Here is an 11,507-nt window from a genome sequence, read left to right as displayed (position 1 = left end):
CGGAGCTCTACGGACAATTCCTTCCACCTCATGGCTTGTTTTTTTCTCTCTGACATGCGCTGTCAACTGTGGGACCATATATAGATAGGTGTGTGCCCTTCCAAATCATGTCCAATCAATTGAATTTACCACATCTGGACTCTAATCAAGTTGTAGAAACATCTCAATGATGATCAATGGAAACCGGATGCACCTGAGTCTCATAGGAAAGGGTCTGAATACTTATAATTTTGAATTTTTATAAATTTGCTAAAATTTCTAAAAACCTGTGTTCACTTTGTTATTATGTTTATTTTATTTTTATTTTATTTAACCTTATTTAACTAGGCAAGTCAGTTAAGAACAAATTCTTATTTTACAATGGAGGCCTGATTAATTTGTATTATTTCATCAATTTTAGGTTAAGGTTGTAACAAAATGTTGAAAAAATAAAAGGGTCTGAAAACTTCCTGAAAGCACTGTATGTCTTCATTAGAGAATATTGGTTTCCACATGAAGTCTTTAACAGTGTGGGTGCACACTGTACACTGCACACTCACTGTGTCAGCTCAGCAGCTTGTCCTTTCTCTCTGGGTGGAATGCAGGGTTTAGGGGCATGTATTATATGCCATCATGTCTCAACATGGGGACATGTATAAGCCAACTAAATGCTGATAATACCGTTTTCCTGCAGCCTTTGATTAGGTTTAGTCAAATGAGTCTTGGTGTACAGAAAGCTTATTGAAGAACTTGCATATTGTGTAAATAATTGTTTGACTGTGCCCTAGGTTAGTTTACATGATTTTGAAAGGTATGTGGATATCATGAAGTCATAAAAGGCGCCAAATGTCAGTGTGTACAGTATGCATATTAGATTGGAACTGTCAGTCACGGAGGTTTGGATGAATCTACCAAAACATTAGGACACTTAGGACCCAGGGGAAAATCCCGTGGATAAATTGAGGGTTTGTCCATAGCGCCCGCGAACTAACGTTTTACTGTAGATTATACTGTCAATTCTGTTTCGGTACTCAAGGTTCCGTGCGCAGGCAGATAACTCACCTTGGAACTGTGCAAAGGCTGCGTAGCGTACCTGCCATTAATTCCAACGACACTGTTCTAGGACCGAGACGGAGATGCCCAAATGTGCATGAATATTTTAGCTTTTTGCTTACCAAACAAAAGGATTTGTGGAAATGTTTTGCACAAATAAGCGGAAAAGCATGCCTTGTGTTGACAGGTGGTCGTTGGGTCTGCATACCTGCATACTTCTGCTGGTTGTCACACGGACAGAAACTCAAAGGACAGGTAAATAAATATATATATCGGATACATTTTTGCAATTTCTTCGAAATGTACAGGCAAAATTTAAGCCTTTTGAGACTTTAAATGCACGCGACTTAAATATCTTTGGAAGTGAATACTATTGCATCTGTAGTTGGTATTACAACATAAAATAACAGCTTACTATGTTACATCTTGTGAATAAAAACATTTGACATCCGCGTTATAGGAGATTATAGATTTGATTTGAACCCCTACTGAACATTAGTTTATTACAGCTACTCTTGATGGCATACCCATTGTAGACCACATAAGGAAAACATTTCGGTTTCTATGACACCTATGCTGTGGACTGTTCTGGGCATAATCAGGTATAGTGATATTTGATCCATCACTCAAGGGAGGAATGAAGTGTGGTGGTTGTGCTAATGGGGTTGTATGTATGTCTAGGCTTGTTCCGGAACTATGAACAGCTAAAACCGCAAAGACAATCATCATCCAACACCAACGCCAATAGCACATTCAATAGTTGCATTGGAATAGAAAGTACAATATTAGGTTCGTCTACTATACAAGCCAGAGCTTGTGGTGGTATTTTAACCTGCTAGACATAATATTGACTTGTCGTTTATTAGTCTTTTCATCTTTGTAATGTTTTCACTGAAATCCTCAATCAGCTATTATAATTTAAGGGGCTTTATTGACATGGGAAACATATGTTTACAGTGCCACAGAAAGTGAAATAGATAATAAACAAAAGTGAAATAGAAAATGTACAGTAAGCATTTCACTCACAAAAGTTCCAAAAGAATAAAGGCATTACAAATGTCACTTTCACTCTCTCTCCCACTTTCTCTCTCTCTCTCTTTCTTTCTTTCTTTCTTTCTTTCTTTCTTTCTTTCTTTCTTTCTTTCTTTCTTTCTTTCTTTCTTTCTTTCTTCTCTCTCTCTCTCTCTCTCTCTCTCTCTCTCTCTCTCTCTCTCTCTCTCTCTCTCTCTCTCTCTCTCTCTCTCTCTCTCTGATTCAATTCAATTCAAGGGGCTTTATTGGCATGGGAAACATATGTTTACATTGTCAAAGCAAATGAAATGGATATACAAAAGTGAAATAAACAATAAAAAGTGAACAGTAAATATTATACTCACACAAGTTCCAAAATAATAAAGACATTTCAAATGTTATATTATGTATATATACAGTGTTGTAATGATGTGCAAATAGTTATAGTTAAAAAGGCAAAATAAATAAACATAAATATGGGTTGTATTTACAATGGTGTTTGTTCTTCATTAGTTGCCCTTTTCTTGTGGCAACAGGTCACACATATTGCTGCTGTGATGGCACACTGTGGTATCTCACCCAATAGGTTAAAAAAAAATTGAATTATTTGTGGGTCTGTGTAATCTGAGGGAAATATGGTCATACATTTGGCAGGAGGTTAGGAAGTGCAGCTCAGTTTCCACCTCAATTTGTGGCCAGTGTGCACATAGCCTATCCTCTTTTGAGAGCCAGGTCTGCCTACGGCGACCTTTCTCAATAGCAAGGCTATGCTCAATGAATCTGTACATAGTCAAAGCTTTCCTTAATTTTGCATCAGTCACAGTGTTCAGGTATTCTCTGTTTAGGGCAAAATAGCATTCTGGTTTGCTCTGTTTTTTGTTAATTCTTTCCAATGTGTCAAGTAATTATCTTTTTGTTTTCTCAAGATTTGGTTGGGTCTAATTGTGTTGCTGACCTGGGGCTCTGTGGAGTGTGTTTGTGTTTGTGAACAGAGGACCAGCTTGCTTAGGGAACTCTTCTCCAGGTTCATCTCTCTGTAGGTGATGGCTTTGTTAGGGAAGGTTTGGAATCGCTTCATTTTAGGTGGTTGTAGAATTCAAAAGCTCTTTTCTGGATTTTGATCATTAGTGGGGATCGGCCTAATTCTGCTCTGCGTTCATTATTTTGTGTTTTATGTTGTACACAGAGCATATTTTTGCAGAATTCTGCATGCAGTCTCAATTTGGTGTTTGTCCCATTTTATGAATTCTTGGTTTGTGAGCGGACCCCAGACCTCACAACCATAAAGGGCAATGGGTTCTATAACTGATTCAAGTATTTTTTGACAGATCCTAATTGGTATGTCAAATCTTATGTTCCTTTTGATGGCAGAGAAGGCCCTTCTTGCCTTGTCTCTCAGATCGTTCACAGCTTTGCGGATGTTACCTGTGGTGCTGATGTTTAGGCTGAGTTATGTACTGTTTTTTTGTGTGCTCTCGGGCAACGGTGTCTAGATGGAATTTGTATTCGTGGTTCTGGCAACTGGACCTTTTTTGTAACACCATTATTTTTGTCTTACTGAGATTTACTGTCAGGACCCAGGTCTGACAGAATCTGTGCAGAATATCTAGGTGCTGCTGTAGGCCCTCCTTGGTTGGGGACAGAATCACCAGATCATCAGCATTAGATGTTTCACTTCAGATTCTAGTTGGGAGAGGCCAGGTGCTGCAGACTGTTCTAGTGCCCTCGCCAATTCATTGATATATATATATATATATATATATATATATGTTGAAGAGGGTGGGGCTTAAGCTGCATCTCTGTCTCACCCCCCTGCCATGTGGAAAGAAATGTGTGTTTTGTGCCAATTTTGTGTACATGGATTTTATAATGTCATATGTTTTTCCCCCAACACCACTTTCCATCAATATGTATAGAAGACCCTCATGCCAAATTGAGTCCAAATCTTTTTTGAAGTCAACAAAGCATGAGAAGACTTTGCCTATGTTTTGATTTGTTAGGATCAATTAGGATGTGCAGGGTGAATACGTGGTATGTCATATGGTAATTTGGTAAAAAGCCAATTTGACGTTTGCTCAGTAGAGGAAATGTACATTTCCTTTCCCCGAGGAAATGCACAAGTCTGTTGTTGATGATAATGCAGAGGATTTTCCCAAGGTTGTTGTTGACACATAATCCCATGGTAGTTATTGGAGTTAAATTTGTCTTCACTTTTGTGGATTGGGGTTATCAGTCCTTGGTTCCAAATATTGGGGAAGATGCCTGAGCTGAGGATGATGTTAAAGAGTTTAAGTAAAGCCAATTGGAATTAGTGATCCACAGGCCTTTTTGGATTAGAGGGTTTGTGTATTGTCTGTAGTTCTCTCTCTCTCTCTTTGTCTGTCTGTCTGTCTGTCTGTCTGTCTGTCTGTCTGTCTGTCTGTCTGTCTGTCTGTCTGTCTGTCTGTCTGTCTCGCTCTTGCTCTCTCTCTCTTTCTCTATGTGTGAATGTGGTGTGTGCGTGTGCAGCATTGTTTGTGTGTTCCTCCAGGCTAGTGATTGATGGTGTGCTCAGACTTTCCCTTCTCCAGGGAGGGTGGAGGGTTGGCCAGGCTAGTCTTTCCAGGGAAACAGATGCCAGTTCATCTCGTGGCTCCTGACTTCATCTGTCTTTGTTTCCTTCTCTTGTTGACCATGCCAGGGTGGCAGTGAACACAGTGTCCTTCAACCCCGCTAAATCACATAGAGGTCAACTCTGTTGGAACGCTGTGTTTTTTGTATGGGCTTACAGACAATTCATATCATCAGGGTTTTCAGAAATTCCATTAACATTCTTTTTAGCAATATTCCCACATTTCCACATAGAATAGATGTGCCATGTTACAGTAGGTGTCTTGGAAATGATTGGTTGTATTGGAGCTGTGATCTCCTTCCTTACAGGATGTTTCTGAGTGGAAAGGCAGGGGGACGCTGATGTATTGTAGGGTAGCTTCTGTCTCATGCTGTAATTAAATGATCAACTCTGTTGTTTCATAGGGCTCCAGAATATCTGGATCCTTTCCTGGATCCACAGCTGTTCCAACAACCTGTATGAACATGAGGTCCCAAACTCAGTCATAATCATACCAGTGTTTAACACCATAGCAGCATTATGTTTGGTGTACGTTGACTGATGGATGGTTGGGTCTTGTGGAACTATATTAATAACACATATTGGGGGAAGATTATATGATGAATGTCTAAGTAACATGCACATTTTATTTCTGCTAATGTAGTCAAATAGATTTCACATAACTGTTACCAAACTATCAAACAATGTACGATCATACTTCTGAGGTCTTTCTGCAGGCTAGTTCGGCTGGGCTCTAGGCCCAGGCAGTGGCTTGGAATGTGACGTTGGATGTTTGAAAGACGTCCCTTCAACCTGAAAATTGCATTGCTCATTATACTGTGCAGACCTATAAGCTGTGCTTAAACTATGATAAAGAATCTACCCCTCTGGGGTTTGGCTGGAAAACATGTCTGCTTCAGTTCTGAACTAGAGACAGGATGGTAGTTCTAGTCTGTAGACAGCTACTGTACTGCCATATATTTCTGAACTAGAGACAGGAAGGTAGTTCAAATCTGTAGATAGCTACTGTACTGCCATATATTTCTGAACTAGAGACAGGATGGTAGTTCTAGTCTGTAGATAGCTACTGTACTGCCATATATGTCACGCCTTGGTCATTGTATTTTGTGTTTTCGTTATATTAGTTGGTCAGGCCAGGGTGTGACATGGGTTTATGTTATTGTATTTTCGTATTGGGGTTTGTAGTATTTGGGATCGCGGCTGATTAGGGGTGTTGTATAGGCTTGGCTGCCTGAGGCGGTTCTCAATCAGAGTCAGGTGATTCTCGTTGTCTCTGATTGGGAACTGTATTTAGGTAGCCTGGTTTCGCTTTGTATGTCGTGGGTGATTGTTCCTATCTCTGTGTCGTTTCACCAGATAGGCTGTAATTAGGTTTCACGTTCCGTTTGTTGTTTTGTATTTTGTATCGTTATTTCATGTGTCACTTTTTCTATTAAAGTCATGAGTAACCACTACGCTGCATTTCGGTCCGACTCTCTTTCCACAAACGAAGAACGCCGTTACAGAATCACCCACCACACACGGACCGAGTGGCGTGGTTACAGGCATCGACAGCAGGAGCAGAAAAAGGAGGACATCGAAGAGGGCTATAGGTGAATGGAGTCGAAAAGAAAAACACGGCGGCGCAGAGCGAAAACCGAAAGTAACCCCCAAATATTTATTGGAGGAGGGCTCAGAGAGAGAGTGACTGAGTCAGGAGTCAGACCTGAGCCTACTCTCCCTGTTAATCGTGAAGAGCAGTTGCAGTGGGAGAGGCTGCACCACTTGGAGAATTGGACATGGGAGGAAGAACTGGACGGAAAAGGACCCTGGGCTCAGCCTGGTGAATATCGCCGCCCCAAGGAGGAAATAGAGGCGGCTAAAGCGGAGAGGCGCTGGCATGAGGAGGCAGCACGGCGACGCGGTTGGAAGCCCGAAAAGCAGCCCCAAAAAAATTATTGGGGGGGGGGCTTAATGGGAGTATGGCTATGCCAGGTAGGAGACCTGCGCAAACTCCCTGTGCTTACCGGTGGGCTAGAGAGACCGGGCAGGCACCGTGTTATGCTATGGAGCGCACAGTGTTTCCAGTGCGGGTGCATAGCCCGGTGCGGCACATACCAGCCCTTCGTATTGGCCGGGCTAGAGTGGGCATCGAGCCAGGTAAGCTTGGGCAGGTTCGGTGCTCAAGAGCTCCAGTGCGCCTGCACGGTCCGGTCTATCCAGAGCCACCTCCACACACCAGTCCTCCGGTAGCAGCTCCCCGCACCAGGCTTCCTGTGCGTGTCCTCGATCCTGTAGCACCAGTTCCAGCACCACGCACCAGGCATTCTGTTCGCCTCGCCTGTTCAGCACAGCCAGAACCTTCCTTCCCTCCTGCGCTGTCGGAGTCTCCCGCCTCTCCAGCGCTGTCGGAGCCTTTCTCCTCTCCTGCGCTACCGTAGTCTCCTGTCTGTTCAGCGCTATCAGAGCCTTCCTTCCCTCCTGTGCTGTCGGAGTCTCCCGCCTGTTCAGCGCTATCAGAGCCTTCCTCCTCTACAGGGCTGCCGGAGCCTCCTGCCTGTTCGGAGCAGCCTGAGCTGTCAGTCTGCATGGAGCAGCCTGAGCTGCCAGTCTGCAGGGAGTTGTCAGTTTTGTGTTTTCGTTATATATTTGGTCAGGCCAGGGTGTGACATGGGTTTATGTTATTGTATTTTCGTATTGGGGTTTGTAGTATTTGGGATCGCGGCTGATTAGGGGTGTTGTATAGGCTTGGCTGCCTGAGGCGGTTCTCAATCAGAGTCAGGTGATTCTCGTTGTCTCTGATTGGGAACCGTATTTAGGTAGCCTGGTTTCGCTTTGTATGTCGTGGGTGATTGTTCCTATCTCTGTGTCGTTTCACCAGATAGGCTGTAATTAGGTTTCACGTTCCGTTTGTTGTTTTGTATTTTGTATCGTTATTTCATGTGTCACTTTTTCTATTAAAGTCATGAGTAACCACTACGCTGCATTTCGGTCCGACTCTCTTTCCACAAACGAAGAACGCCGTTACAATATAGTGACACTTTGGTGAGTTGTGTCTTGAGTTGGGTGTGACGAGGGGCAAATGAAAGGGAGCTGACAAATCAACTAGCTTTACCTGTCACTGTCTGACTCATCAAATGACTCTGGTGTTGGGCAGGGCTCAGGTTCAATAAGAGGGACAGGAGGACAGGACATTGGTGTTGGGCACAGCTCAGGTTCAATAAGAGGGACAGGAGGACAGGACATTTGTGTTGGGCAGGGCTCAGGTTCAATAAAAGGGACAGGGGGACAGGACATTTGTGTTGGGCAGGGCTCAGGTTCAAGAGTCATGGTGGACATGTTGTTAGGACAACATTGGTGGTAGAGTCATGGTGGACATGTTGTTAGGACAACATTGGTGGTAGAGTCATGGTGGACATGTTGTTAGGACAACATTGGTGGTAGAGTCATGGTGGACATGTTGTTCGGACAACATTGGTGGAAGAGTCATGGTGGACATGTTGTTAGGACAACATTGGTGGAAGAGTCATGGTGGACATGTTGTTAGGACAACATTGGTGGTAGAGTCATGGTGGACATGTTGTTCGGACAACATTGGTGGAAGAGTCATGGTGGACATGTTGTTAGGACAACATTGGTGGTAGAGTCATGGTGGACATGTTGTTAGGACAACATTGGTGGAAGTGTCATGGTGGATATGTTGTTAGGACAACATTGGTGGAAGAGTCATGGTGGACATGTTGTTAGGATAACATTGGTGGAAGTGTCATGGTGGACATGTTGTTAGGACAACATTGGTGGAAGCGTCTTGGTAGACTTGTTGCTCTTAGTGGTCATGATGAAAAGAACCAGAAAGGAGACTGTATTGCAATTTGGGATAAACAGGTCAAATCCTGAACCACACCTCTGCTTTGTCCAGGGAAGTAGTAACACCTATGCTCTGTCCAGGGAAGTAGTAACACCTCTGTCCTGTCCAGGGAAGTAGTAACACCTCTGTCCTGTCCAGGTAAGTAGTAACACCTCTGTCCTGTCCAGGGAAGAAGTAACACCTCTGTCCTGTCCAGGGAAGTAGTAACACCTCTACCCTGTCCAGGGAAGTAGTAACACCTCTGTCCTGTCCAGGGAAGTAGTAACACCTCTGTTCTGTCCAGGGAAGTAGTAACACCTCTGTCCTGTCCAGGGAAGTCCACCTCTGGAGGGAGTAGTAACACCTCTGTCCTGTCCAGGGAAGTAGTAACACCTCTGTTCTGTCCAGGGAAGTAGTAACACCTCTACCGTGTCCAGGGAAGTAGTAACACCTCTGTTATGTCCAGGGAAGTAGTAACACCTCTGTCCTGTCCAGGGAAGTAGTAACACCTCTGTCCTGTCCAGGGAAGCAGTAACACCTCTGTTCTCTCCAGGGAAGTAGTAACACCTCTACCATGTCCAGGGAAGTAGTAACACCTCTGTTATGTCCAGGGAAGTAGTAACACCTCTGTCCTGTCCAGGGAAGTAGTAACACCTCTGTTCTGTCCAGGGGAGTAGTAATACCTCTGTTCTGTCCAGGGAAGTAGTAAGACCTCTGTTCTGTCCAGGGAAGTAGTAACACCTCTACCGTGTCCAGGGAAGTAGTAACACCTCTGTTATGTCCAGGGAAGTAGTAACACCTCTGTCCTGTCCAGGGAAGTAGTAACACCTCTGTTCTGTCCAGGGGAGTAGTAACACCTCTGTTCTGTCCAGGGAAGTAGTAAGACCTCTGTTCTGTCCAGGGAAGTAGTAACACCTCTGCTCTGTCCAGGGAAGTAGTAACACCTCTGTTATGTCCAGGGAAGTAGTAACACCTCTGTCCTGTCCAGGGAAGTAGTAACACCTCTGTTCTGTCCAGTGAAGTAGTAACACCTCTGTCCTGTCCAGGGAAGTAGTAACACCTCTGCTCTGTCCAGGGAAGTAGTAACACCTCTGTCCTGTCCAGGGAAGTAGTAACACCTCTGCTCTGTCCAGGGAAGTAGTAACACTTCTGCTCTGTCCAGGAAAGTAGTAACACCTCTAACCTGTCCAGGGAAGGAGTAAGACCTCTGCTCTGTCCAGGGAAGGAGTAAGACCTCTGCTCTGTCCAGGGAAGTAGTAACACCTCTGTTCTGTCCAGGGAAGTATTAACACCTCTGTCCTGTCCAGGGAAGTAGTAACACCTCTGTTCTGTCCAGGGGAGTAGTAACACCTCTGTCCCGTCCAGGGAAGTAGTAACACCTCTGTTCTGTCCAGGGAAGTAGTAAGACCTCTGTCCTGTCCAGGGAAGTAGTAACACCTCTGTCCTGTCCAGGGAAGTCGTAACACCTCTGTTCTGTCCAGGTGAGTAGTAACACCTCTGTCCCTTCCAGGGAAGTAGTAACACCTCTACCGTGTCCAGGGAAGTAGTAACACCTCTGTTATGTCCAGGGAAGTAGTAACACCTCTGCTCTGTCCAGGGAAGTAGTTAGACCTCTGCTCTGTCCAGGGAAGTAGTAACACCTCTGTTCTGTCCAGTGAAGTAGTAACACCTCTGTTCTGTCCAGGGAAGTAGTAACACCTCTGTCCTGTCCAGGGAAGTAGTATCACCTCTGTTCTGTCCAGGGAAGTAGTAACACCTCTACCGTGTCCAGGGAAGTAGTAACACCTCTGTTATGTCCAGGGAAGTAGTAACACCTCTGTCCTGTCCAGGGAAGTAGTAACACCTCTGTCCTGTCCAGGGAAGCAGTAACACCTCTGTTCTGTCCAGGGAAGTAGTAACACCTCTACCGTGTCCAGGGAAGTAGTAACACCTCTGTTATGTCCAGGGAAGTAGTAACACCTCTGTCCTGTCCAGGGAAGTAGTAACACCTCTGTTCTGTCCAGGGGAGTAGTAACACCTCTGTTCTGTCCAGGGAAGTAGTAAGACATCTGTTCTGTCCAGGGAAGTAGTAACACCTCTACCGTGTCCAGGGAAGTAGTAACACCTCTGTTATGTCCAGGGAAGTAGTAACACCTCTGTCCTGTCCAGGGAAGTAGTAACACCTCTGTTCTGTCCAGGGGAGTAGTAACACCTCTGTTCTGTCCAGGGAAGTAGTAAGACCTCAGTTCTGTCCAGGGAAGTAGTAACACCTCTGCTCTGTCCAGGGAAGTAGTAACACCTCTGTTATGTCCAGGGAAGTAGTAACACCTCTGTCCTGTCCAGGGAAGTAGTAACACCTCTGTTCTGTCCAGTGAAGTAGTAACACCTCTGTCCTGTCCAGGGAAGTAGTAACACCTCTGCTCTGTCCAGGGAAGTAGTAACACCTCTGTCCTGTCCAGGGAAGTAGTAACACCTCTGCTCTGTCCAGGGAAGTAGTAACACTTCTCCTCTGTCCAGGAAAGTAGTAACACCTCTAACCTGTCCAGGGAAGGAGTAAGACCTCTGCTCTGTCCAGGGAAGGAGTAAGACCTCTGCTCTGTCCAGGGAAGTAGTAACACCTCTGTTCTGTCCAGGGAAGTATTAACACCTCTGTCCTGTCCAGGGAAGTAGTAACACCTCTGTTCTGTCCAGGGGAGTAGTAACACCTCTGTCCCGTCCAGGGAAGTAGTAACACCTCTGTTCTGTCCAGGGAAGTAGTAAGACCTCTGTCCTGTCCAGGGAAGTAGTAACACCTCTGTCCTGTCCAGGTAAGTAGTAACACCTCTGTCCTGTCCAGGGAAGTAGTAACACCTCTGTTCTGTCCAGGGGAGTAGTAATACCTCTGTTCTGTCCAGGGAAGTAGTAAGACCTCTGTTCTGTCCAGGGAAGTAGTAACACCTCTACCGTGTCCAGGGAAGTAGTAACACCTCTGTTATGTCCAGGGAAGTAGTAACACCTCTGTCCTGTCCAGGGAAGTAGTAACACCTCTGTTCTGTCCAGGGGAGTAGT

At 44.8% G+C, this 11,507-nt stretch overlaps 1 protein-coding gene across 1 annotated transcript in view; it reads left to right on the top strand.

Moving 5' to 3' along the window:
* Window positions 1-993: 993 nt before the first annotated feature.
* Window positions 994-11,507, top strand: part of LOC118378615 (collagen alpha-1(XVIII) chain-like) — a 92,079-nt gene continuing 81,565 nt past the window's right edge. Inside the window, exon 1 of the mRNA XM_052506694.1 lies at window positions 994-1,287. Within this exon, the coding sequence (XP_052362654.1) occupies window positions 1,176-1,287 (112 nt within the window). The 5' untranslated portion in view covers window positions 994-1,175. The remainder of the gene's footprint in view (window positions 1,288-11,507) is intronic.

This window comes from Oncorhynchus keta, unplaced genomic scaffold (genome assembly GCF_023373465.1).
Source record: "Oncorhynchus keta strain PuntledgeMale-10-30-2019 unplaced genomic scaffold, Oket_V2 Un_contig_2724_pilon_pilon, whole genome shotgun sequence".
NCBI classification, from domain to species: domain Eukaryota; kingdom Metazoa; phylum Chordata; class Actinopteri; order Salmoniformes; family Salmonidae; genus Oncorhynchus; species Oncorhynchus keta.
This window is presented reverse-complemented; position numbering and strand designations above follow the sequence as displayed.